General features: G+C 54.9%; 1 protein-coding gene across 6 annotated transcripts in view; it reads left to right on the top strand.

The window, feature by feature from the left end:
- Nucleotides 1-26914, top strand: part of crebbpb (CREB binding protein b) — a 48648-nt gene that overhangs the window by 6811 nt on the left and 14923 nt on the right. The window contains exons 2-15 of one of the 6 annotated variants that reach the window (XM_035398735.1): nt 9529-10073; nt 15477-15647; nt 15923-16187; nt 19528-19641; nt 21067-21312; nt 22329-22431; nt 22620-22757; nt 22990-23107; nt 23354-23525; nt 23922-23984; nt 24572-24693; nt 24998-25183; nt 25782-26126; nt 26726-26887. In XM_035398735.1, the coding sequence (XP_035254626.1) occupies nt 9529-10073; nt 15477-15647; nt 15923-16187; nt 19528-19641; nt 21067-21312; nt 22329-22431; nt 22620-22757; nt 22990-23107; nt 23354-23525; nt 23922-23984; nt 24572-24693; nt 24998-25183; nt 25782-26126; nt 26726-26887 (2750 nt within the window). Of the gene's footprint in view, nt 1-9525; nt 10074-15476; nt 15648-15922; nt 16188-19527; nt 19642-21066; nt 21313-22328; nt 22432-22619; nt 22758-22989; nt 23108-23353; nt 23526-23921; nt 23985-24571; nt 24694-24997; nt 25184-25781; nt 26127-26725; nt 26888-26914 lie in introns of all 6 variants that reach the window. The other 5 variants (XM_035398737.1, XM_035398736.1, XM_035398734.1 and 2 more) reach the window with 5 other exon arrangements.

Here is a 26914-nt window from a genome sequence, read left to right as displayed (position 1 = left end):
ATTATTTTTTTTATTCGGAAAAAGCACTCTCATTATTTTGTCCGCTCTGCCAAAGAATATCGACCCTGGTGCGCGTCGTGCCGTTGGGTTTTGGAACCCGCATGCAGCCGAGGCGGCGGTGTCGGGCGGGGCGCTTTCTGAAAGGGAAGGCCTGCCTGTGTGGTGAACATCTCCTCCCTCCTCTGCTGGAAAGGTGTGGAATGGCGCTCGGTGCTGTTTGAGCGGCTAATTGGACAGCTCCTTCATACCTGAACCTGTTGCAGGTCCTGTGGCAGGCAGCATCATGTAGGCTGAGTGCTGTGGTGGAGCTGCAGCTTAAGCTGGTAAAGGGTGTTGGATACTGTGTCCATTAAGCAGGTAGTGCCTGAGCCTGCTGTCTGCCTGCTCCCCCTGCCTGCCCCACACCCTGAGCCGGCCACAGGAGCACAGCCCCCCCCCCCCCAAATGAGTCTGGCTCCTCTCAAAGTTTCTTCCTCCGTGTTTCCCTGGGATTTGCTGCTGTCTCCTCTGGCTTGCTCTGGGGGGGTTCAGGCCAGGGTGTAGTGCGTGCGCTGCTTATTTTGAGTAATTGTTGGTAATAAGAGCTGTAAAATTTGATTGATAGGTGATGTGAACATGGCTGTCCTCCCAAAAGGGAGCCATCCTCCCTGCATGGGCTCAAATTCCCAGTCATCCAGTCTCTGAGCTCCAGATGCATCTAAGCCTGTTACTTTTGCAAGGAGTTTCATAAGTCAGCACGGAGTATTCTGTGAAAGAAGGTGCACACGGAATGATGGGACAATGGCAAGATTTACGGACTCAGGTTATGAACCACAGAACTTTCACAGCTTATCGTTGACGAATGAATTCTAGCCAAGTAGAGCAAATAAGTAGGTAATGTCACCTTTAGGTTGTGATTCAACTTAAGTTTGTTTCATTTAGTTTTTCTCTTGTTGTGAAATAAAAACTTGTTTGAAGTCAGTTGATTTCCATAAAGCAGGCAATGCAATAGGTGTTCGGTATCAGAAGCTGTGCTTTTAAGTATAGAATAGTCTTCATTTGAGCCCAAGAGGAAGAGGTAGAGGTCTCCAGCTTCCCGTGCGGACATGCTGGAGTATGTCCTCAAACGGCCGATGTTTACTTTAGCGAGCGATAGACAGGGCTCCACCGTGCGCTCGCGTTAGGAGCGTTTGCTCCTGAACATGAACGTGTGCTAAAAGGAGACTTATTCGGGTGCGTTAGTGTGTGTCTAAATCTTTCAACTCAGGAGCTCATGTGCTGTTTGAAAAAGATTTTGGGGCTGAGCCCTGATTGAGCCGTTTATTGCGGGGAGGGGGAGGGGGAGGGTGAGGGGGAGAGTCCACACCACTCCTGCCGTGTTCACCAGGCAATTGTGTAATAACACCGGGCAGTGCACTGCCAAAATCCTTTTTTTTATTGCCCCTGAAAGCAATCTGTGTGCAAACGAACCTTTATGAAGCGCTGCCTCCCCAGGGCAGTTCATAAACCGCCCCGCCGTCGGTCTGGGGGAAGCGAGGCCAGCGCGGCGGCGTGCGCGTGATTCAGAGTCTGCGGCCCATTCAGAATATTCGGCGGATCGCAGGCGTGCGTTTCCCAGCTGGGGAGCGGCGTCCTGCGGCTCGCGAGAGAGAGAGAGAGAGAGAGAGCGCGGGGGCGAGGAGCTCTCGGCTCCGAGGGAAATGAAACTTGAATTTACTTCCTCCGGTCACGCCGTACGCCATCTGCAGCGTAAAATGTACCGTAAACCGAACCGGAACTTTCCAGCAGGTTTAAGGGACTTAAAAAAAAAAACAAAAAAAAACACTTCCAGCGGTGGTGGAATGCCCGGCATCGATCGGGCCCGGGTGGATTTCATCAGTATGAACCGCTCTGTCGCGATAGCCCTGGCTTGTTAAGACCGCGGAGCGTCTGGTGTGTTTATCGACTGTGGCTTGGCCTCATCTTGCGCAGAAATCAATAATGATGTGGTCGGGCGGTGAGCTGTGAGCGCTGTCCGTCTCACGCAGCGAGTGGACGCGCGAGCGCTGAGTAGCGGCGGGGGATGATCGCGGTGTGGCGGTATCTTCTGCTCGGACGCATCCGCTCTGCCCGCGCAGTCCTTTGGGCGGTTCAGTCTGCAGAGCGGTTGCGATGGAAACGCAGCTGAATCGCGGTCTGGAGGGCAGCGGCCTCCTGACCGAAGCGGATGCTCCTCAGGTCTGACCCAGGGGACGCAAGCTGTCATTCCGGGCTCCGGAGTCTGCACCTCTGGTCCAGGTGTTTCAACATGCACCTGTGTATTGAGCACCGTGTTAAGAGCTGTTATGCCCTCTCAGATGTGGGGGCCTCTGAATTCTCTCCTCGTCTTGCTCTTGCCATTGTGATTCTGGCTACCTGCTCTTCCATGTAAATGTATTTCATATCCAAATGCCACCGAGTCATTCTAACCGATTCTGTGTTGATGAGGTTGACTCACTCAGCCTACAGATTTATGCAGCTGGATATTTACTGGGGAACTGTTGGGTTCAGTACCTTCTTGCTCGAAATGGGTTAGAAATGGCTGTGCCCTGCCTGGGAATCAAGCCTGCAACCTCAGATTTACAGGTCGAGATCCCTAACAGTCGTGCTTTACCGTCACTCCTTTCTCCTGCTGATGAACCATGGCGACGCGGTGTTGCTGGTGTGGCGCTCACGGGGATCAGCGAACCCGTGGAGGTGAAGTCTGCTGCCTGCTCCTCAGACCAGCCGAGCTTTCCGCTGTTCCTCATTAGGGCTTTGGTCAAATAACTGCGTCGTGTGCTCCAGTGTAAACCTTTCTCTGACCGTCAGCCTTTTCTGTCCGTTACTCTGCGCTGGAACGCGCTATCGAAGGAAACCAGAACGCGTTTCCGACCCGATTAACGGTACAGCAGAACACTGCTGCGAGCGAGAAGAAGAGTGCTCCATTTTATCTTACGATTTGTTGACATTACATGCGATGTGATTTTGTATCTGATCTGTATGTGATGTTCATGCTGTAACTCTGCTCACTGTGTGATGTACTATATGGTACTATTGTTGTACCTTCAGCTGTTTTATTAAGTAATAATTATGCTGCTTATTAATAACTATGCATTTTCTGTTTGGTTCCATTAACACAAAGTTTTCCCGGAGAGGTTTTCTTTAAGGTTGAGAAAATGAACGCGTTAATGAAAGCAGGGATGGATTATTTGAGCTTTTGCTTTCACACATTAGCTGTTACGCTCTGCGGTCACCGCGGAAGAACCTGCTGCCGTCCCAGGCCCAGCCGAACGGCCGGAGGGGGTCATCGCCGCCTCGCTCGCCCCGTGCGCTCCCCTCTCTCTGGCCCAGAGCACCGCGCTGTCCCGTCCCCCCAGCCCCTCTGGCCCATTTAAACAGGAGCCCCTGCGATTCGGGACGGAGCCGAGCGTGACGCTAACGGTTAGCATGAGCATTAAGATGCTAATGGGGTGCAGGAGCGTGCCGCAGCTCTGCCGGGCCAGCGCGGCTGCAGCGTCTCGGCATATGGCCCGGGACCCTCGGGGGGGCGTGCCGGCGTGTCATCGGCGTGCGCTCGCCTCTCCGCCGGACAATGGGGGCGAGGATAATTGGCCGTATGGCCCCTCCCGGCAGTCCGGCCGGCCCCGGCTGCCCGTGCCTCCAGTGCGCGTTTCGGAAAGGCCGTCCGCAAGGGACAGGGCTTAGGTTACGCACCCCGGGGGGGGGGGTCGCCGGGGGGGGGCCCCATTCATTAAAGTGACAGAGGGCAAACACGCGGCCCCCTCGCCACCCCCCCATTCAGCCCATCTGTCACCAGCCAGGCCCGGAGTGCCGGCCAATCGGAGCCGGAGGGGGAGGGGCTTCAGAGGGTAAAGGTCACCGGTGTCACGCTGAATCTGGTGGACGTTGTGCGCTGCGCGATGCGATGCGATGTGGGAGAACCCTCTTCCCTCGGATGCTTGCTGAACAGCAGCAGTCACACAGAGTTAGGCGTCACGTCGCTGGACTCTCTAGGAGATGGAATAAAATGTATTTTGTTGCTGATGTTGGATCGAGATTTAACTGCTTTTTTTATTAGCGGCAGCGTCTCTGTGCATTGAGATTGATATTAAATTTGATCGGGATTGGGATTTGATTGGGATTTGATTGGGATTTGATTGGGACCTCCTTTTGGGGTCGTTGTCTGATGCGTCTGCTTCCGTGTCCAGTTGAAATGACGGAGGCGCAGGTTGCTCTAGTGGCACAGAGGCATAAGCCATGTAAAATATGAGCAGCCGGTCCCTTCTGTGTGCAGTGTGTTAATGTGTGTGCAGCGTGTTAATGTGTGTGCAGTGTGTTAATGTGTGTGCTGTCGGGCTCTTCTGTGTGCAGTGTGTTAATGTGTGTGCAGTGTGTTAATGTGTGTGCAGTGTGTTAATGTGACTGTAGCTGGGGCCCTGCCGGTTCCTGCTCTGTGTGTGTGTTAGCGCGAGCTCCCTGAGCAGGGCGCACTTTTTACAGGGATTGCTCACTCACGGGGACCATTGCAGTTTTGGTGTGTGCTTTGTGATTGGCCCAGGCCCAGTTTTTCTGTGCGTTGAAGGATACGTATAAATATACAATGGCAGTGCCCTCCATAATGTTTGGGACAATGGCATGTTTTTTTTTTTTTTTTTTTTTTGATTTGGCTGTGTACTCCACAATTTTAGATTTGCAATCAAACAATGCACATGTGGATAAAGTGCAGAAGATTTTATGAAAGGGTATTTTTATACACTTTGGTTTCACCGTGTAGAAAAATTACAGCACTTTTTATACACCGCTGCAGTATATTTTAGGCGTACGCGGAAATGTTCATCAGCGGGACTGTTCAAGCTGCTTATTGGAGCTGGGTGAATTACATTCCCCTGCTTTACACCACAAACCCTGAATGCCCCGTACCAGTCATTACGAAACTGGCGGGTTGCCAGTCGCCAAATATATCATTGTGCATTAAAACTGTCTGGGCCGGGCCAGTCCGGGGTGGGGTGCGGTGGGGGTGTGGATGCAGGGGGTGCATGTGCTTGTTCTCACCTCCCCGCCCTCCCCACCCCAGCGTTTGCACACAGCATCAGTGACTCTGTAGAAGGCAGGACGTGTCCCTATAAACCACCTTAGTCTGACCATGCCATCTCCTGCAAAGCACATTGTGAGTCTGCAAGAGGTTTTCATGTGTGCAATATTTTCAGTAAGCTGTGGAAATATGATGTCTTGAAGCTTTATAATATTGGTGCCAAATTTTTTATTTGCTGGTGTAAATTCTACCTCTGACATTTATTATCACGTGAAGCATATTCTTAATTCGTATTATTCCTGTGTTTGTTGTTATATGATACTTTTTTTTTGCTTACATTAGCTGTCCCCTTATCTTGAGTCACCATGTTGTTCAATAAAATCTTGCCTGGAGGAGGCTTGACTTGTTGGGTGGCTTTATGGTGGTACTGCAGGGCTATTCTGTGGAGATACTGCCATTCTGAAATCAATCTACAGCCCAGGTCTAATAACCTTTTCAACTTCCTCCTCTGTCCGACCTCTGTGCGTGTGTGTGTGTGTGTGTGTGTGTGTGTGTGTGTGTGTGTGTGTGTGTGTGTGTGTGTGTGTGTGTGTGTGTGTGTGTGTGTGTGTGTATGCACGTTTTTGTGTGGGTGGGTGTGTGTGTGTGTGTGTGTGTTTCGCTGAATTGTTAAATTGCAGTTTTTTTATTGGTTACTGGCAGCCCTGCTTGGCAGTTTTGTGTGTGAAACTCCATGCTCACTTTAGCACATACTTCTGAGAAGTCATAAACGGTCTTGCAGCTGACGGGTGCTCGCGAGAACTCTTTCTGTACCACCCGAGCGCACGACACACCAACACCTCGTCTGCTGTTAGAATTTATGCCCTCATGCAGCACATTTTAACGTCGATCGTAGGGAGCTCCAAGCTGTTTTATTCCGCTGTTTTCAGTGTTGTATCCACACTAAAATTTTGTGTTCTAGGCTCTTAAAACGTTGCTTATGGGGACTCCTGAGGTCAGACTTATTAGCCGAGCTGTTCAGGCTGGGAAACACTGAGAAATGAATTTTTTCATAGAGAGAACCAAGCCTGTTTTTCCCCAGGTTTTTTTACGGACATGTGAAAGGAAAGAAGTAGCTTCTGCGACTTTTTTTTGGTTAGGTTTTTGTTCCTGTTGGTTTTTCACGTCGGCGTTCAGATTGTTCTGCATTTCACGGGTGTTCATTTGGAGGGGCCCGTGACGGGAGCCTGACCTTCGCAGTGATCCCTTTTAGTCTCTGGGACATCTGTGTCCTCAGACCTGGCTCCTCTGCTGCCCCCAGGGGCTCCATCACCTGCCCCCAGGGCTCCATCACCTGCCCCCAGGGCTCCATCACCTGCCCCCAGGGGCTCCATCACCTGCCCTAACTGCCCTGGGGGCTGTGCGCCGTGCTGCCGTGTAATGGCGAGGCACCTGGGCTCCTTACCCAGGTTGAGGTTGCGGGTTTGAATCCCGGGTTGAACACTACGGTTGTGCCCTTGAGCAAGGAACTTGAACTGAATTGCTTCAGTGTACATCCAGCTGTTGAAAGTGGTACTGGATAAGAATGTAAGTTCTGCAAGTCATTCTGGGTATGTTGTTCTGCTAAATTGCTGCATCATAAATTTAATGTGCATGGTTTTCTAGTAATCTGGCACAAAATGCAGAACAGACTGTAGTGATAAGTTTGTTGGGACCCAAAACCCTAAAAATCTGCTCTTACTTCTCTTTTTTCGTATGTTTAATTTTATCTGGTCTTGCTGTTGCACTCCTGTGGTTTGTATGGTCTCTGTTCATTTGGCAGAGCTTTTGTGCAAAGCCACTTCTGTGGCCAGTTGTGGAAAATGACAGCGAGTGTAAAGACCAGGGGTGAGTATGCCCGCCCGGGCAGGGCCATCGCCCTCCCCCCCTGTCTCTGCCGGAATCCGAGCGCCCGGGCCTAATTGGCGGTTGGAGTGCGTACGCCCGCCACACTTCAGCGCCCGTCTCTCCTCCCCCCCCCCCCCCCCCGTGTCTGCGTGTGATCTGTCCTTTTTGAATCTAATCTGTCCCATTAGAGCAGCCATACCGCTATCTTTACCGGTGGCGGCCTGCCAGTCGCCACGTGGTCACGGGTGAGGCGTCGGCACGCGATGGTGAAATCATTTGGGAGGGAGAACCATTTCTCCGTGAGGATGAAGGCCATTTGATGAATATTCAGATGTTTTTTTTTTTGCCTTATTTTAAAAGAGTTTAAGGTGCAGGTCCCTTTTATTTCAGCGTTCCGTCCCAGCGATTGGGGTGTCGTTGATTCATGAAGTGCGGCTAGAAGACGAGGATTTCCGTCTCGTTGTCGCGGTGACGTGATGTCAGAGGCTGTTGGCTGTGACCCGCTGGCGGTACGATGATCAGTGGCACACGGATAAGCGGTTTCTCCCTCACAGATAAAGGGATGATTCATCTCATTTCAGAGTGTTGAGTCCTGTGATTGTGCAAATGAACAGGAGCCCATGGGCACAGAGAAACCGCAGCAGGCTGAGCAGCCCTGCTCTCTGTGCTTTTTTATTTCGCTTTTTATTGTTTTCAAAATCACGGCAGACGCGCCGAATGCGAAACTGAAAGTGAGAATAACGAGAGAGACAGAATGAAAATGAAGAAGAAAAATGATAAAATGTCGACAGTAAAAAATAAAAAAGCAAATGCAACAGAATAACCACGCCGGGGTGTTGTTTTTACGTTCCCCGCATCGCCTTAAAATGTGTTTTATCACTGGAAATGCTCTGATATGTGAGGTGAAGTGCTTTGGCTCTTGTGTGATAGGGGACAGAGAGAGGCTGTTGTCTTAATTCCTCTCCTCGGGAACAGAGGCACTTGGGGTCCCTGCGCTGGGGTGTCTCCAGCAGCGTGTTACCCCCCCCCCCCCTCGCAGCGTGTTACCCCCCCCCGCACCTTGGGTTTCCTCCGTGTCGTTCCTCACATGCGGGACGGTAAAGGAGGCCGGCTCGAGGCCCAGGGTGGGTTTCCGTTTCCATGCCGACCCCCGCCGCGCGGCTGTACGGCGCCCTTCCTCCAGGGCCTGCCGGGAGCTCGTTAGCGTGCCGCGCTCCATCGCTGCGGATTCCGCTGGCGGAGCCCGGCCGAGCGCAGGAACGCCGCCCGCCGCCCGGGCCCTCCGGGGCTCTCATTGGCCGATAGGATTCGTGGCGGCTGGCGCGGCGGCATGTCCCGTATCTCAGGCGGGCTCTGGTCGCCGCTCGCTTTCTGCCCTCCGCAGTCATCGCTCAGCTGGACTGGGCTGAGCCGCCGGGGGGGAGGCGCCATCGCCGTGGTTCCCAGGCAGGATCACCGGTTGGCTCACTGTGGGGAAAAGTACCGCTTTGGAAGTTGATCGTTTAAAGGCCTTATTGGAGAACTTTGACTGAGTTTATAGAATGGGAGCTGGCTGTCTGTTTGTTGTGGACAGAGGCTTGCTGCAGTGTTGTGGTGCGATGGCGTGTTTGGCGCCTGGGCGGTCCGTCGATGTTCTCAGGCTGTTTTGGGGTCTCCGGCCCCTCAGGATTGGGGTAAACAGAAACCCGAGCTCCAGCTTAGGGGTCGGCTCGGCGGCGGCGGCGACTGAGCCAGACGGACGGTGCTCCCCTCCGCTCCACGGCCAAACCAAAACAGTACTGCTCGCCCTGGCCACCCTCCAAGAGAGGGGAGGGGGCGTGTGTGTGCGTGCGTGTGTGTGTGTGTGTGAGTGTGTGTGTGCGCGCGCGCGCGTGTGTGCGTGTGTGCGTGTGTGCGTGTGTGTGTGTGTGTGTGTGTGTGTGAGTGTGTGTGCGCGTGTGTGTGTGTGCGCGTGTGTGTGTGCGTGTGCGTGTGTGTGTCTGCTTGTGTAAAACCTGACTTGGCAAAGGAAATGCTGTCTGCCTTGCTTTGCGTTTACACATGGAGTGACATAGAATTACACACACACACACACACACACACACACACACGGAGTACTCTTACCCTTTGTTAATACATTAATATGATATTATACCCTGTGTTGGCACCTCTGTGCTCTTTGTTCCTGCTGTATTATTATCCGCGCTGCTCTGTAGTCACAGTGTGAGTGAACTGTATGAACCTGAGTGAGCGCGGGGGTGTGTGATCCGCTCCGCGCCGGCAGCCTCCGTCTGCCGCAAGCGTTCTCACCCCCTCGCGTTCCCGCCCGGCTACCAGCACCCCGAAAAATCAGAGCGGGGGTTAGCAGACTGTTACTCACTGTTACTCACTGTTACTCTGCTCTTCACCGCTCGACTAAAGCGCTTCACTCTGTACTCCGCTCACTCTTGGGCTGAAAATGGCGGTTAGGTAAAGGTGCATGCCTGTGGCCCTCCAGGACCGTGGCGGGCCAGGTTTGGGTCAGAGGTTCCGCCCGCTCGTTTCTGGGGGTTTGGGAGGTGGAGAGCGAGTCTGGGCCGTAAGGGTCGCGGACTCGATGCTGAACAGGTTAAGCGTTGTTCGTGTCAGCTGTTAAACCTGTGTTCCTCCGTCTCTCTCCCCCCTCCCAGTAGACCTGGGATCGCTGTTCGAGCTGGAGAACGACCTGCCGGACGAGCTGATCCCGAACGGAGGCGACCTGGGCCTGGGGAGCATGCCCTCCAACGGCGGGGGCGGGGTGGGCCTGGACGGGATGGTCCCGGACGCGGCCACCAAGCACAAGCAGCTGTCGGAGCTCCTGAGGGCCGGAAGCAGCCCCAGCCTGGGGCCCCTGGGGAAGAGCCCGCTGGGCCAGGGCTCGCCCACGCACCCGTCCCAGGCCCAGAAGCAGGCCGGCGGGCAGGGCGGGGCCGGCGGCATGGGCCTGGGCACGGGGTTCGGCCAGCCCCACGTGCTGCTGGGACAGGGCACCCAGCCCCAGCAGGGCCAGGCCATGAATGGCACCCTGGGGCCCGGGGGCCGCGCCCGGGGCCCCGCCCCCATGCAGTACCAGGGCCAGGGGCCGGCGGCCGGGGGCGGAGCCGCGGGCAGCGCACTGGCGGAGACACTCACGCAGGGGGCGCCACAGATGGGAGCTCACGGCACCATGAACGCGCAGCAGGGCGGGAACATGAACAAGGTGAGAGTGTGTGTGTGTGTGTGTGTGTGTGTGTGTCTGCTGTGCTTTAATACCGCTGGGCAGCGTGTGTGTGTGTGTGTGTGTGTGTGTCTGCTGTGCTTTAATACCGCTGGGCAGCGTGTGTGTGTGTGTGTGTGTGTGTGTGTCTGCTGTGCTTTAATACCGCTGGGCAGCGTGTGTGTGTGTGTGTCTCTGTCTCTGTGTCTCTGTGTGTGTGTGTGTGTGTCTCTGTGTGTGTGTGTGTGTGTGTGTGTGTGTGTGTCTGTCTGTCTGCTGTGCTTCTGTAACAGTGACTTTCTGAGGTCACAGTAGGATATGGCCGGTCCTGTTTAGTGCTTGTCGTATGGCTGGGCTAACTTTGTGGGCGTAATGGCTCTGCTTTGTGTGGAGTTGTGAGATTGTGAGGCGTCTTGTGAGCGAGTCTCCTCCTGATGACACGATGGGCGTGTTCTACGGAGTCGCCCCGGTTACGCAGGGAGCCCGGCTTCGGCTGTTTGGCTTGAGGCGTTGATACGACACCGCTCGCCCACTACGCCTGGGAGAGGCTGCGTGCGTGCGTGCGTGCGTGCGTGCGAGCGAGCGAGCGAGCGAACACACTCCTGTAAAGAAGGCGGGGAGGTGTTTTTGGAGAAGACGCATAGACTCTGACCTACAGCTAGGGCTGGTCAATGGCAACGTTTTTGTGAATACAGCATTTAGCTCATCAGTATTTGATACATTCAAAGATGTTTTACGTACGTGCAGTGTAGTTTTGTAGAACGTTCACTCATTCCTTAAACCGCTAATATTATTGATTGTGTGTTCATAAATCTGTTTTTTTTTTTTTTTTTTTAACTGTTTTTTGGTTTAGTTGTTTAACCCCTTAAGTCAGTTTATCTACATTCATTCAGTTTTTTTACGGTGAAATTTTATATCAATCTGGTCATGCAGTATTCTGATTTTCAATAATAAATGTGGTGTGTGAAATTGTGGAATGTGTTTTGGCATTTGGGTTTGGGATATTTCTCTAAAACTTCAATCAGGGGAGAGCAGGGAGGGGGAGAGGGCGGGGGGGGGGGGGGGGGGGGGGTGACAGGCAGGGGGAAAGTTAGCTCATTTCAGTGCACTACTTCCAGGAGTATATAGGGTGCAGTATACAGTATTTTAGGCCTCTAAAGACCCGTAAGATCATCTGGTTACCAAGTGTCCTTTTAGAGTCTCCAAGTGGCCTTTTTGGAAACCTGCTGAGACGTAGCTTAGAAGGAACAATGCAGAATGCTTATTTTTCGTGGTATTGTCGTCATATTTGAGCTAGAATTTGTCCGGCGTTCTGGCTGTGGCTCCATTGTGTCTCTGAGCCCAGCAGGCACGGCTTGTATCCACTCAAAAAACAGATCTTTCAGGGGATAAAAACTTCCACTTCTGAGATTCTCTTACTTTGTTTTGGCAGTATTTAGAGTAAGACTCGCTGGAAGACAAACTCGCAGGGGGGTTGCCTTTCAGAAGAGACCCGGATCATGCCTGCAGTCAAAAGGGTGCAAGAATTGTAGCCATTTTATTTTTGGGTATGTCATTTTCAGGCTTGTACAGAAAGGCTTAACGCTGTAAATATTATTAGCATTGATCAAGGCCAAATGACTTTTATTGCTGCATGTTATGCGTACATTTCATTTAGCCAGTATACTATTTTCAGGACATCTTTGAGACTGTCATATTATTTCATTGAATGAATTAGAATTCTAACTTAACTATTTGGAAGCAGAAGTGGATTTTCATCGTATAAACAGCATTTAATTCCCGCCCCCCCCCCCCCCCCCCCCCCCCCGCCCGCCTTTTTGCAGAAGTTAAGATGTATTCTGCAGGAAGTTATTAAACAAAAATAGAAAACTGCGCTGGCTTTTTAAAGCTCAGCTAACCAGCTCTTTCGAAATGAGGCAGCTCCTCGAAGTGAAAAAGGAAAACGCGTTTGGGAAACGCGGCGGCGCAGGGGGAAACCTTACGCAAGTGGAAATCCCGGGCGGCGCTGAGGCGATGAGGTAATGACAGGCGGAGGTGCTGGCGATTACACGCCGGCGCGCGATTGGGAGGACGCTCGCCATCAGACGGCCGCGGCTGCGGTTTCGCAGGAAGCTGGTGGGGAACCAGCCGGAAGCCGGCCTGCCGTCTGTCGCCGAGGCGACGCGGGGGCAGCGCTAGCCACATGAAAAAGTCCCGCCCGCGGCACAGAGGGACCGGTGTCACTTCACACGCTCGCGAAAATGTGCGGGTAACCCGAGTCTCCAACAGCCCATAATTCCGGCCAAACGTGCTTCTGCTAGTCAGCGGGCGTGTGGTGGAGCGCGAGGGCGCGGGCGGGCGAGGGCGAGGGCGGGCGCGAGACGGGGCAGATTTAGAGCCATTGGCTTTGTCTGAATGGTCTGATTGAAGATGAATCGCTGCGGTTGGCTGACCTCTTGTTTACCTTGTACAGCTGCCATGTAGGCTGCGACTGACGCCGTCGGGCCGATGGAAACGCGCTCGTTCACACACACGCACAAACACACACACACATATACACACATACACACCACACACACACACACACACACACACCACACACACACACACACACACACACACACATACACACACACACACACACACACACACACACACCACACACACACATACACACCACACACACACCACACACACACATACACACCACACACACACACACACACATACACACCACACACACACACACACCACACACATACACACCACACACACACACACACACACCACACACACCATACACACACACACACACACACACACACACACCACACACACACACATATACAGACATACACACACCACACACACATACACCATACACACACACACACACACACCACACACACACCACACACCACACACACACACACACACACACACACACACCGCACACACACCACACACACACATACACACCACACACACACACACATACACACATACACACACCACACACACATACACCATACACACACACCACACACACACCATACACCATACACACACACACACACACACACCACACACACACCATACACCACACACACACACACACACACACACACACACACCACACACATATACACACCACACACACACCATACACACACACACCACACACATATACACACCACACACACACCATACACACACACCACACACCACACACATATACACACCACACACACACCACACACATATACACACCACACACACACCATACACACACACACACACACACACACCACACACATATACACACCACACACACACACACACACACGGGTCTGCTGCCAGCGTTGGGCCGGAGGGCTCGTTCACACACGCACACACACACCACACACAGACGCACACAGACACACACACCATACACACACCATACACACACGCACGCACGCACACGTGCAAAGGACAGGTGTGCGGTGTAGGAGCAGGCGGCATGTTACTACAGTAAATTCTGCAGTGAGGGCGTGTGTGTGTGTGTGTGTGTGTGTGTGTGTGTGCATGTGTGTGTGTGTGTGTGTGTGTGTGTGTGCATGTGTGTGTGTGTGTGCGCATGCGTGCATGCTCGCACCGTGTTTGATCTAGGTTGCACCAGTGGCCCCCTAAAAACATTAATGACCCGCTAGAAATCGATGCATGGGCCGAGTTGACCCCCTCCCAAATTGACGAAGGGGAAAAACAAAGTATAACGATAATCACATGACCTGCCAGAGCAGTTACTTTACAAAGTGTTGCGAGTCGTTCAATATAGCTAGCGTTATTTGTTTAGCTAACGTTATGTATTCATATAGTAATTAATCAATAACATTGATGTTAGTTTTACTAGTAGACAAAGTGAGCTAGCTAGCTTCACAGAAGCATGACAAAGTAATTAATCAGTTGGCCATCTAGCCTTTAGCTGCGAGTCTATCCTTGATAACGTTAGCTAGCTCGCTAGCTTACTAGCTGGCTAAACTACCGAACTAGTTACCGATGCATATTAAGTCATGAACATGTTGCAGAAGACTCCGTATAAGAAAGTAGTAAAGGTGAAATAAGACAATAAAAAAAAGACAGTACAAAAGTTACACAATACACTGTGCGTGCGTGTGTGCGTGTGTGCGCGTGTGGACTCTTGCTGATTGCAGCGGGTGTTTCAGGGCTGTCCTTCTCAAAGCGCCGTTACGGATAAATGTTGTAAATCATGTGAAGTGGAGCGTGTGGGGGAGAGAGAGAGAGAGAGAGCGCAGCGGAGGGAGAGGGAGAGAGAGAGAGAGAGAGAGAGAGAGAGAGCGCAGCGGAGGGAGAGCGGGCCAGGCTGTTTGAATGCAGATTTCCTCTGGCTGAGAGTGGCGGTGGCGAGCGGGGGCAGGGGGAGGGGGAGGGGGAGGGGGGGGGGAGGGGTATCGCTCAGCTGGGCTGAAAGCTGCTCTCTCAGCTCCGCTGGCTCTTTTATCTGCTCGGCCGTAGTGCCGTCAGCTGCAGGGAGCCGCCGCTGCGCGTGCCGCCGGGGGAGGGGGGTGGGGGGGGCAGACGGGAGGGGGAGGGGGCTGTGCAGACAGGGAGGTGGGCAGGCCGGGGAGCCGTCTGCGCAGACACGAGGCAGCGAAGGCGGGCACATGCGCACACATTTCTCCTGTTCTGTGAAAATCCCTAGCGCTGTAATTTGACTATGTTTGGTTTGGTTTGGTTTTCCAAAGCGCTCTGCTTCCTCCTCAAACTGGCTGCTTTGTATAAGGGAAGTGTTGGCTTTTCATTGGCTTAGCCTTTCAGAAAATGCCAACGATGATGTTCCAGCTCCGAGTGGAAGAACAGCCTGCGTCCCCTCGTAGAGACAGGCTGGCTAAGTGGAGAGGAGCTTGCAGTACTGAAATAAGCCAGGGTTCGAAAAGCAGAGACCAGCCGTGCACAGTTTGACCCTTACGCACTGTAATTATTTTCAACACTCTCCAAACAAACCCAGAGAGGGACGAAACCTCCTTAAAGTGTTCAGCAGGCCCTCGGACCGGCTCTTGAGCTCAGGAGGATAATTAACGCATTTGTGGGAAAACCCCTTTTAACGCTCCTGGCTTCTTCGGCCTCTGAAAGGCTTTTGGAAAGACAGGAAAGCGAGGGACGTTTTCTGCAGACTTTAACGGAGGCGATTAACTGCTGAAGTAGGTGGATTCTTTTAAAGAAAACACCTTTTGACGCGTTGGAGCCGTGCGGTTAAGTCTGTGCTGTAATCGCTGTGTTTTCCCAGGTTAGCGTCCTGTGGCTAGTCAGTCTTTTCGCCTACCGGTCTGCCGTGCTGTAGTTGTGTTGTGGCTGTTGACGCCCTATTTGAGGTGGTAGCTGATGTGGTAAATCTGTGTACTGACCCTTCCCCTCTCCCCCCTTCAGATGGGTCTCTCGGGGGCCAACGGTCCGTTCGGGCAGCAGTACGGCCAGGGCCCGGGGCAGCTGCTGGGGGGGGCGGGGGTCAACGCCCAGCTCCAGAACAAGGCAGCCCTCCCCAACAGCCTCCCCCCCTTCCCCACCGACCTGAAGGGAGCTACCAGCGTGCCCAACCTGGTGAGTGACTCCCCCGCTGCCCCCCCCCCACCCCCTCCTCTAAATCACCTAATCATCAGCACATACAGTTTTTATTCTGAAGCCAACAACATTTAACTTGGTCAGGCTAAAACAACACTAAATTAAACTGACTTCTCTCTCTCATGCGTTCTCGCTCTGTCTCCCTCTCACCCTCCTCTATTCCCCTTCTCTCTCCGTCCCCCTGTCCCTCCCTCCCTCCCTCTCTCTCTCTCTCTCTCCCCCCCTCCCTCTGCCCCCCCCCCCTCCCGTCTCAGTCCCAGATCCAGCAGCAGCCCCAGCAGCACCAGGTGCCCTCGGTGGGCGTGGTCCCGGGGCAGGGCGTGTCGGCGGGCCCCACGGCCGACCCGGAGAAGCGCAAGCTGATCCAGCAGCAGCTGGTGCTCCTGCTCCACGCCCACAAGTGCCAGCGGCGCGAGCAGGCCAACGGGGAGGTGCAGGCCTGCGCCCTGCCCCACTGCCGCACCATGAAGAACGTCCTCAACCACATGACCCACTGCCAGGCCGGCAAGTCCTGCCAGGGTGAGTGCCGGGGCTGAGCGGCGGGGGCGGGGTGGGGCGGGGCCATCACATGACTGACACTTTCCCAATTCCTGCCCTTCATTTGAGATGAGGCTTTCTCACCATGCATAGGGTGTAGTGTGCTCACTGTAAATGGTGTAATACACATTATATATTACCCGTATATGCTTGGCTCCTTGCATGCTTCCCATATATGCATGTGCATGACTCAAACATCACAGTCAGTAAGCGAACCTTCCCCTCTCCTACCCCACCTGCAGATAACCAAGATAATCCGCTTTTCCTCTTCGGTACATTGATATACGGTGTTGGGTAATGAGCGGCATGAGCGTATTGTGCTAAATTTGGCCACGGCGATGTGTAAAGCCAAACGGAAAAAGGGGATGTGCGTTTCGCGCCATTTCGCCTGGTTCATCGTCGAGGGTGTCGTTGGGAACCTGCTCTGGACAGAAGGCTTTAGATGGGAAGGGCAGTCTGATGAGCCCCTCAGATGAAACTGGCTGTAGGGCTGTAGGCCAGAGAGGGCCAGCCCTGCAGGATTCAGCCAAACTGGCTGCAGCCGCCCCCCCCCCCCCACTACACCCCCCTCCCCCTCTGGAGCACTGTCCGTTCGGAGTTGTGTTGGGAATCTGCAGCATTTGTTCCTCTTTTTGTGTGAGTTTCTATTGAGCCGGTGCGAGAGCTTTCAGTTTAAATACTCGAGTTTCTCGTATCTCCTGACCGCTCTGGTGAGTCACAGCCTTCTTGGAAGGCCTCTCCACATTGTTGCCTAACCTGTAAGTCCTTTGATGGTGTCTGTACGTTCGTCTGGTGTGTGGGAAGTTCCAGTGTAGTTTATCTTGCGCAATTTAGCCATTTTTCTTTTCCGTTTGTTGTACAGATTACCTTTCATGTTTCGCATCATTGGGATTCTTTTTGCTTTGTTTTGTTTTTGTTTTGTGGACGCTGGATAACCTCTCTCGTTCTTAGAGAAAGTGAAAGTGTCTTTTACTCCTTTTGGGGTCATGAACTTACATGGAGTATTTTCACCTACAGCTGTTGCGTAATATCTGCCCATTTTGTATGCAAGGATGATGTTGCAGTTGGTGTTTTATGGCCATTGTACGGCCATTACTTTCAATGGTTACATCAAGTTGGTTGGTTGTTTTTTTTATCAAAAGGTTTTACGTGGGTTTAGTCTGTTGGTTGAAACTTGACCTGTGACTCAACGGAAGCCGTTTCCCTGCGCAACACGAGAGCTCATTAAAGGCGGCGCAGTCATTCTGCATTTCGCGATGGCGAACCGGCGAGCGCGATGGCGAACCGGCGAGCGCGATAGCTAACCGGCGAGCGCGATGGCTAACGGACGAGCGCGATGGCTAACGGACGAACGCGATGGCTAACGAGCGAGCGCGATGGAGCGCGATGGCTAACCGTCGAGCGCGATGGCTAACCGTCGAGCGCGATGGCTAACCGGCGAGCGCGGCGGCTAACGAGCGAGCGCGATGGCTAACCGTCGAGCGCGATGGCTAACCGGCGAGCGCGGCGGCTAACGAGCGAGCGCGATGGAGCGCGATGGCTAACCGGCGAGCGCGATGGCTAACGGGCGAGCACGGTGGCTAACGGGCGAGCGCGATGGAGCACGGTGGCTAACCGGCGAGCGCGATGGCTAACGGGCGAGCACGGTGGCTAACGGGCGAGCGCGATGGAGCACGGTGGCTAACCGGCGAGCGCGATGGCTAACGGGCGAGCGCGATGGAGCACGGTGGCTAACCGGCGAGCGCGATGGAGCACGGTGGCTAACCCGGCGAGCGCGATGGAGCACGGTGGCTAACCGGCGAGCGGTTTCAGTTGTGAAGCGCCGGCCCTTTCCCTCTGAGCAAACAGCAGGCTTACTTGTCTGTGACGCGGGGGCGGGCGTTCGACAGAGCGCGCTCAGTGTCTGTCCGTTTGAACAGCGAGCGGCGGTTTGGCTCGGGGCGGGGCGGGGCGGGGCGGGGCGGGGCGGATCAGAACAGACGCGTTCAGCGCGGAGTTCCGTCTGATCGCACCGTTGTGTGATGTCATCACTCACCTTCTCCCCAACAAAAGGGTGTGTCTGGGCGTACGCGTTTACTTTTCCTCGCCGAACGTGGGCGCGCGCGCTAGCGATGTTAGCGGTTAGCCGATTAGCTGCTAATGGTTAATAAGCATGCCGATAGTTTGAGTCATTTTATTGATTAAACTGTTAAATTTCAATACACCATTTCAATGAGAAACCGAGCGCGGGTGGTTAGATTTTCGATTAGACGCAGATCCGCTCGACTGGCGGAGAGGTGTGGAGTCGCGGTTCCGTTTGGCCTCACCTGTCTCTCTTGTCCGTGGCACATCGAGACGACCGCTTCGCAGAGGTGCGAACTCGCCACTGTTTTCGCTAAATGCCACGTGGACTGAAGAATGTGAATTGCGCTGTTGAAGAGATCGGTGCTTTATTTTTATTATAAGACCACATTAGCGGATACAAGTGTGTTAGAAGAAAAAAAAACAACAAAAAAACCTGAAGTGGTCCATTCGCTTATTACAGAGTTAAGCATTAGCCTGATAAGCAGCGTTATAAGTGATGCCTTTTGTCTGGGCCGCGGTGGCAGTTCAGTTAGCCTGTAATAAGAATATCTGCGGTCCTTCTCTCCTGTGCAGATTTCTCTGTCCGTAAATCTGTGTTTGTATCATTTAGTTTTTTGCCAATATGGCTTTAACGCACAAAGCAAAATCCTGTTCTAATGATTGTGGGGACATCTTAAATCTTTCTGATATATAACACTAATTAATTGGTAGACCTACTTTAAGAGTTTTTTTTATTTTTTTTATAGGCCGTGCAGTATATTTTAAGCTTTTCAGTTGCTTATCAGTGTCAGTTAATCATTATTAATCGATTAATGGGTGCTGACTATCGATTAAAAGACTTGCACGGAATGAGCATCCCTGTTGCGTGCAGATGTGTCCACAGGGAGTCAGTTAAACCTGTTAACACAGTGTCTTTGTGTAAAGCTGGGGAGGGGAGGTTTGATATACAGTTACTTGGACATGCCCATCCTTGGGCGTGTCCGACAGCGCGTCAGGTTCTGCTCCGCTATGGAAATTAGCGTCTGGTGTTAAATGACCGTGGGTAAGGTTGTCGCGTGCCGTGAACTCTGGCTGAGTATACAGAGCACGTGCGCTTTGTTACTGTGCACAACTACTGTGCCTGTACTTGTGTTCATTAATGACTATACCTGTGCTCGTTAACGCCTGTACCTGGACCCCTTAACGCCTGTACCTGTGTTCATTTAGCACCTGTACCTGTGCTCGTTAACGCCTGTGCCCTTGCTCCTGCCCCCTGCAGTGGCCCACTGTGCGTCCTCCCGGCAGATCATCTCTCACTGGAAGAACTGCACCCGGCACGACTGCCCCGTCTGCCTGCCGCTGAAGAACGCCAGCGACAAGAGGAACCAGCAGCGTGAGTGTGCTCTGCCTCAGGAGCTGCTCTGGCCTTCTGTCTGTCTGTCTGTCTGTCTGTCTGTCCTGGCCTCCTCCTGTCTGTCTGTCCTGGCCTCCTTCTGTCTGTCTGTCTGCTGTGTCTTCTCTTGGTTTATGAGAGCGCTGAAACAGAAATGCTCTTCTCCGAAACGCCGTTTCGCCATGCGTCCCGTCAGCTAAGCTGCACGGATCTTAGCCTGTATTCAGTCAACACTTGTCCTTAACTTTGACTCAAAAGCTGAATGGACGTGTTTAACTCAGTTTGAGCAAAGTGAGGTGAGTTAGCTTTAGCCATTTGCTGAACTGGTGAAACAAAGTGTTTCTTCTGTTAGCCACAGTTAAGGTCAAATGTAGGTTGAATTCTGGCCATAGGACCAGAGGAGGGCTGTTCCTGTCCAGCTGGTCCTGACGGCTGGCTTTAGCGCAGTCTGACGGCCTGGCTGCAGCCCTCTCTGGGCCTGTCCCGTGGGTCTGGCGGCCACATCCAGGCCCGACGCCCGAGCCAGAGGAGCCTGCGGCAGCCTGTTGGGTTGGGGGTGTAACAGGGCTTAACAGCAGTGACATGGGAACCTTCGCGCCCCTTTACAATGAGCTGCCTGCTCTGCTTCAGTTCCCCCCCCCCCCGCCCTTCACTCCGGCCCTGAAGCTGATGCATCACACAGGGCTTTATTTATGATAATTTTTTGGAATTCTCCGAACGGTCCGCTAACGAGATGAGCGCTCCCAGCTGCTGCTCCCAGCGGGCCTGACGGCGCGGCGAGCTCCGCGCTCGGCTGAGCGGAGCGAGAGGCGCCACCTGCAGGCCAAGCGCGGTACTGACCTGGCTGCGAGTCGCGAGGGGCCGAGCGGATTCCGACAGGGCCGGACATCTGAGAGCCTGGGGGGCGTGGCTCCGAGGCTCCGCGCGCTGAGGGGGCGGGGCCCCGCCCGGTCCGGCCGCCCGATTGGCTGGTTAGACAGTGACTCGTTTAAATCCCCTGCTGCAGAAGAGCAGGCTCTCAGTTCTGCTCAGAGTCTCTCAGCCCTGTCGGCAGAGGCAGCAGTGCAGGAGTACTTCTACTTTTTGAGATTTTGGCTCCAAAGGCCCGGAAATTTAACCGAATGCTTCATCCTCATATGATCATATGTTTTTCCCCTTATTTTTTAAAATTTTAATTAAATAATTTTTATTTTTTAATTTATTTTGTAAAATATTCATGTAGGAGTCATTCTTATGTTCTGGACAGTCTCACGGAGTTACAATTCTGTTTTCTTACATGTACACTGTTTGTCTGTGTATGTGTGTGTTCGTCTGTGTGTGTGTGTGTGTTCGTCTGTATGTGTGTGTGTTCGTGGCCGTGTCCGTGTGTGCGTACGCACGCGTTCCTGTGTGTAACTCTCTCCCTCTCTCGTCTGTGATTGGCAGCCATGCTGAGCTCCCCCAGTGCCGGGCTGCAGAACTCCATTGGTCAGGTGGGTGCGGGTCAGCAGACCACGCCCACCATCAGCAGCGCCACGCCCATCGACCCCAGCTCCATGCAGAGGGCCTACGCCGCGCTGGGCCTGCCCTACGGCAACCAGCCGTCTGCGCAGACGCAGCCGCAGCAGGGCCCCGGACAGCAGACTGCGCAGACACCCCACCAGCACCAGCTGCGCTCCATCAATGCGCTCGGTGAGGGCTGAGACACACACACACACACACACACACACACTTACACGCGCACACAAACACACACGCACATAAACACACACAAATACGCATGCACGCACACAAGCGCCCTCCTTACATTAGATAACACACACTCTTTTCTCCACAAATGTATAATACGCACATAAGACATTTTTGTAACATACATATGATAATATTCCTTGCTGTTTGTTTGGGATCAACTTTTTTGTCTTGTGAAAATTTAGTTTCTTTGACTCTTTTGATTTTGTGTGTGCTTGCATGCATGCATGTGTGCGTGTGTGCATGCATGCATGTGTGCGTGTGTGCTTGCATGCGTGTGTACGTGGTGCTTGCACATGTGTGTGTGTTTGTGTGTGTGTGTGCGCTTGCATGCGTGTGCGTGTATGCTTGCCTGCGTGTGTACATGTGTGCTTGTGTGTGTGTGTGTGTGTGTGCTTGCATGCGTGTGCGTGTGTGTGTGCTTGTTGCATGTGTGTGTGTGCTTGTTGCATGTGTGTGTGTGTGTTTGCATGCGTGTGTGCGTGTGTGTGCGCTTGCATGCGTGTGTGTGTGTGTGCTTGTTGCATGTGTGTGTGTGCTTGTTGCGTGTGTGTGTGTGTTTGCATGCGTGTGTGTGCGTGTGTGCGCTTGTGTGTGTGTGTGTGTGCTTGCATGCATGCGTGTGCTTGCATACGTGTGTATGTGTGTGCTTGCATGCGTGTGTGGGTGTGTGTGCGCTTGCATGCGTGTGTGTGTGTGTGTGTGTGCTTGCATGCGTGTGTGTGTGTGTACTTGCATGCGTGTGTGCGTGTGTGTGTGTGTGTGCTTGCATGCATGCGTGTGTGTGTGTGTGCTTGCATGCGTGTGTGTGTGTGTGTGTGTGTGTGCATGCATGCGTGTGTGTGTGTGTGTGTGCGTGCATGTGTGCATGCATGCGTGTGTGTGTGTGTGTGTGCGTGCGTGCGTGCGTGCGTGTGTCCTGCGGTCCAGGCCTGAGCTTTGCCGTCTCCCCCACACAGGCGCTAACCAGATGAACATGGGAGGCGGGGCGATGGGCGGGGCCTCATCAGATCAGGCCAACATGCACTCCGACTCTTCCCTCCCTCCCTCGCTCAACGCCAAGTGAGTCCCGCCTCCTGCCCCGCCCTGTGCTGTGAATGAGAACAGGCAATGGGGCATGTGAAGTTCCCATTGCATTATGGGAGTTAGAGTTTCTGTGCTGGTCGTTCTGCTGGAGTTGTGAATGGCTGGAGGACATGTGTGCTCTCTCTCTCTCTCTCTAACCGGGTCGGTTTTGGTTCTGCCCGCAGCCAGCTGATGTCGGACGGGCCTGGCGCCGGCTCCATGGGCAACCTGCCCACCGCCGCCCCGCTGTCCGCCGCCAGCGCCAGGAAGTCGTGGCACGAACACGTCACTCAGGACCTGCGCAACCACCTGGTGCACAAACTGTGAGTCCCAGCGGAGCCACGCCCCTCTCCTGTCACTCAGCAGCCAGCTGACCCAGAGGGCGGAGCCATTAATCTTCTCTCTCTCTCTTTCCTCCTGATCCCTCCTTCCTCTATTCCATCTCTTTCCTTCACCCTGATCTCCCTCTGCTGTCTAACCTCTCTCCTCTCTCCCAATCACCCTCTTCTCTTTCTCCCTCCTCTCTTTCGTCCTCCCCTCTCCTCCTCCCTGCAGTGTGCAGGCCATCTTCCCCACCCCGGACCCGGCTGCCCTGAAGGACCGGCGGATGGAGAACCTGGTGGCCTACGCCCGCAAGGTGGAGGGAGACATGTACGAGTCCGCCAACAGCAGGGTACGTCCCCGCCCCGCCCCTCCCCGCCCCGCCCGCTCTGCTCCTCCCTATCCGTCCCCGCCCCGCCCCGCCCTGCCTGTACCGTCCCACCCTGTCCTGCCCCACCCCGTTTGTCCCTGCCTTGCCCTGCCCTGCCCACACCTTTCCACCCCGCCCCGCCCGTACTGTTCCACCCTGTCCCGTCCCGTCCCACCCCGTCCATCCCCGCCTGACACCCTGTGCCCCCCCCCCCCCTTCCCCCCGCAGGACGAGTACTACCACTTCCTGGCGGAGAAGATCTACAAAATCCAGAAGGAGCTGGAGGAGAAGCGGAGGTCGAGGCTCCAGAAGCAGCCCCCCATGGCCCCCACCGGAGCGCCGCAGCCTGTCCTCCCCCAGCCCAACGCCCTGGGGCCCGCGCCGGCAGGGAGACCGCCCAGTGAGTGCCCCCCCCCCCCCCAAACACTCTCACCACTGCCCTACACTGGGGCTGTCTGCGGGCCTTTAAGCTCTGTTTCCAGTCAGGCCGGGGCTTTTGTAATGCGCTGCCTGCGGAGAGGCCGTTCTTCTGCGCAGTTCTGCCGAAGTGCACGTCCTGACCTCGCCCCCCCCCCCCCCCAGGAGGCCTGCCCACACACTTAATGCTGATGAGTCCTGTAACTGTGAGGAGCTGCATGGTCTGTGTGTTTTTTGGGTTTCTCAGACACCGTGGGGGGAAATGCCTGTTTCTGTGCTTTTCCCCGAAACGTCCCAGGGCTGATTCTGATCTTGTTACCCCTTCCCCCCTCGCTACCCCTCTCTGCCCCCCCCCCCCCCTTCCTCCTGTTCCTCTCAGATGGACCTGTGCCTATGCCCAATGTGCCGAATCAGATCATGAATCGCGTGCAGGTTTCTCAAGGTACCTCCTCCTCCCCTCACTGACCTATCGGCTGTCCTCAGCGCCTTTTACATCATCAGCCGCGCATTAGGCTCCTCCCCCTGCTTTCATCGCATCCACCTTCTCAAACTCTGCAGTCGCCTGCGCTTCTCGCTTTTGTGCATGTCCTCACGGACCGGCTCGGAGAGCCCTGCTAGCCTAATGGCGTGTCTGCGGAGGCCACATTTATTATTTACACACTTATTTTTAACGCATTCATGGAGCGAATGCTGTGTGTGTTACTTCATGCTAAACTACAGAAATGACTGTGGCGATTTTGGCCGAAGCGTTCGTCTTCATTTTATCGGGTTCAGTGCTCGATTGCAGTAGCTTAACTGACTGGACTGAGCGATGGAATCTTACTTCGTCTGGCCGCCACCTCTCAGTTAAAGGGACGGCGACGCTAATTTAGACAGCGCTGGTCTCTGCTGACTCACAAATGCGTAATTCAATTAGCGTGTCTGGAGCTTCCCTAACCAGATGCTAATTGTGTGTGTGTGTGTCTGTCTCCCCCCCCCCTCTCTCTCTCTCTCTCTCTCTCTCTCTCTCTCTCTCTCTCTCTCTCTCAGGGATAAACCAGTTCAGCCCCATGGCGATGCAGAACGTGCAGATGTCCCAGGCACCCATGGGGTCCCGTGCTGCGTCCCCCATGAACCACGCCCCACAGATGAACATGGGCTCCGTTCCAGCGGTAATTCCCCCCCCCCGTCTCTGGAGAAATGGATTCTTCCGTTTTCTACCCTGCGCCCGTTTCCAGCCCCCCCCCCCCCTCTCTCTCTGTGCCAGTGCTCCCTCACACAGGGTCGCAGTCTGAGCGTTGGGGAGCAGAAAGGGGAATCGGGGTTTTTGTTTTTGTTTGGTAGCGATGGCGCTGAGGCAGTTCTGCCCAGTCAGGTTTCAGTGTGACGGAAGGAGAGGTTGTGGGTGAAAGAGCAGGTTGCTCACGTCACTTTCTTCTGTCCTTCATCTTGTGTGTTTTTTATTTTTTTGCATAGATGGGGATGTCCCCCTCCAGGATGCCCCAGGCTCAAGGCATGATGGGAAACCACGCGGGCAGCATGGTGGGCCAGACGGCCAGCCAGGCCCAGTTCATGGCCCAGACCCAGTTCCCCGCGTCCAGCGGGGGGGTGAATGTCAACATGGTCCTGGGACAGCCGGCCGCTCAGGCTGCTGTCACTCAGGTGAGTAGGGGGTGGAGACAGGGGTGGGGTGATGGGTGTGTGTGTGGGGCGTGTTGGGGGAGTGTGGCGGGCGTGTGGCGGGCGTGTTGGCGATGTGTGACGGGTGTGTGTGTGGGGCGTGTGGCGGGCGTGTTGGGGGTGTGTGACGGGCGTGTTGGGGTGTGTGACGGGCGTGTTGGGGTGTGTGATGGGCGTGTTGGGGGTGTGTTGGGGGTGTGTGACGGGCGTGTTGGGGTGTGTTGGGGTGTGTGACGGGCGTGTTGGGGGCTTGTAGCGGGTGTGTTGGGACTGTGTGACGGGCGTGTTGGGGGCTTGTAGCGGGCGTGTTGGGGGTGTGTGTGGGGCGTGTGACGGGCGTGTGACGGGCGTGTTGGGCTGTGTGACGGGTGTGTGTGTGGGGCGTGTTGGGGGTGTGTGACGGGTGTGTGTGTGGGGCGTGTTGGGGCTGTGTGACGGGCGTGTTGGGGCGTGTTGGGGGCGTGTTTGGGTGTGTGACGGGCGTGTTGGGGTGTGTGACGGGCGTGTTGGGGGCTTGTAGCAGGCGTGTTGGGGTGTGTGGCGGGCGTTGACGCCGTGCCGTGTGTGTTCTCTCCCGCAGCAGCAGCAGCAGCAGCAGCAGAACGCTTCCCTCCCCCTCAACGCTCTGGGCTCCATGGGTTCCCAGCTGTCCTGCGGCCCGGCCGCCCAGCCACCCCTCCGCTCCACACCTCCGCCCCCGCCGCCCGCCTCCGCCCCTAACCTGCAGCAGCACCAGCTCCCCGCCCCGCCCTCAGCCCCGCCCTCCTCCGGGGGGCCGGCCTCTGTGCCCGGCCCCGCCCAGGCCATGGCCACCCCGCCCGGCCGCACCCCCTCTCGGCCTCACACCCCCCTGCAGCCCCCCCCGGACCCCGCCCTCCAGCTGACGCAGCCCACCTCGGTGCAGCCGCCGGCCCCCACCACCCCGGTGAGATTCCGCTCCCCCCCCCCCCTTCCTCCCCGTATTGACTGAGGCAGAGAGCGGCTTCTCCAGCCACTCTAATAAGGACTGGATCAGACCATCAGGACGCTAGCCATAGCGCACCGCTAACGACCTGGTGGTTTGCCCCTCCTCGGGGGATGATTGACAGCTCGCGGCAGCTGCGGGGCTCACAGGCGTTTGTGAAGCCGCTCTCTGCTCTCGTTACCCGTCGCAGTTCCCCGTCATTCACACACTCCTCACACACTCCCCTGTGTGTCTGTACCTGTTCCAGTCCTGCTGCTGTACAGCCCGTCAGTCCTGTAGCACTGCAGGAGTCCTGCTGCTGTAGCGCTCAGCTCAGTCAGAGCCTCTGTGCGAGGTGGGAGGGTTTGATTGCCTAACTCGGGGAACGTGAGTCAGGACCTGCCCCCATATTTGTTACACTCAAGGTCCCCTCAGAGTGTAGCTGAGCTCCTGTAGGCCTGACGCTGTCTTCACTGCTCCACGAGCTCCGGGGGCGGATTCTTCTTCTTCTCGTCTCACGCTCGGGTTTTTTGATTAGCCTGTGACGAATGTCCATCTCTCTCTCTCTGTCCCGCCCCCAGCTCTCCCAGGCGGCGGCCAGCATAGACAACCGCGTGCCCACCCCCGCGTCGGTGGCGGAGGTGCACTCCCAGCAGGCCCTGCCCGACCTCCCCGACGCCAAGCCGGACCCCCGGGGCGACGATCACGACTTCCATTCCGGCAAGGTGGAACCCAAAACAGAGGTGCGTCCCCCACCTGCAGGACAGGGG

The sequence above is a fragment of the Anguilla anguilla genome, chromosome 17, assembly GCF_013347855.1.
Source record: "Anguilla anguilla isolate fAngAng1 chromosome 17, fAngAng1.pri, whole genome shotgun sequence".
Lineage (NCBI taxonomy): Eukaryota > Metazoa > Chordata > Actinopteri > Anguilliformes > Anguillidae > Anguilla > Anguilla anguilla.
Note: the sequence above shows the minus strand (reverse complement) of the source record. Positions and strands in the feature narration are given on the sequence as shown.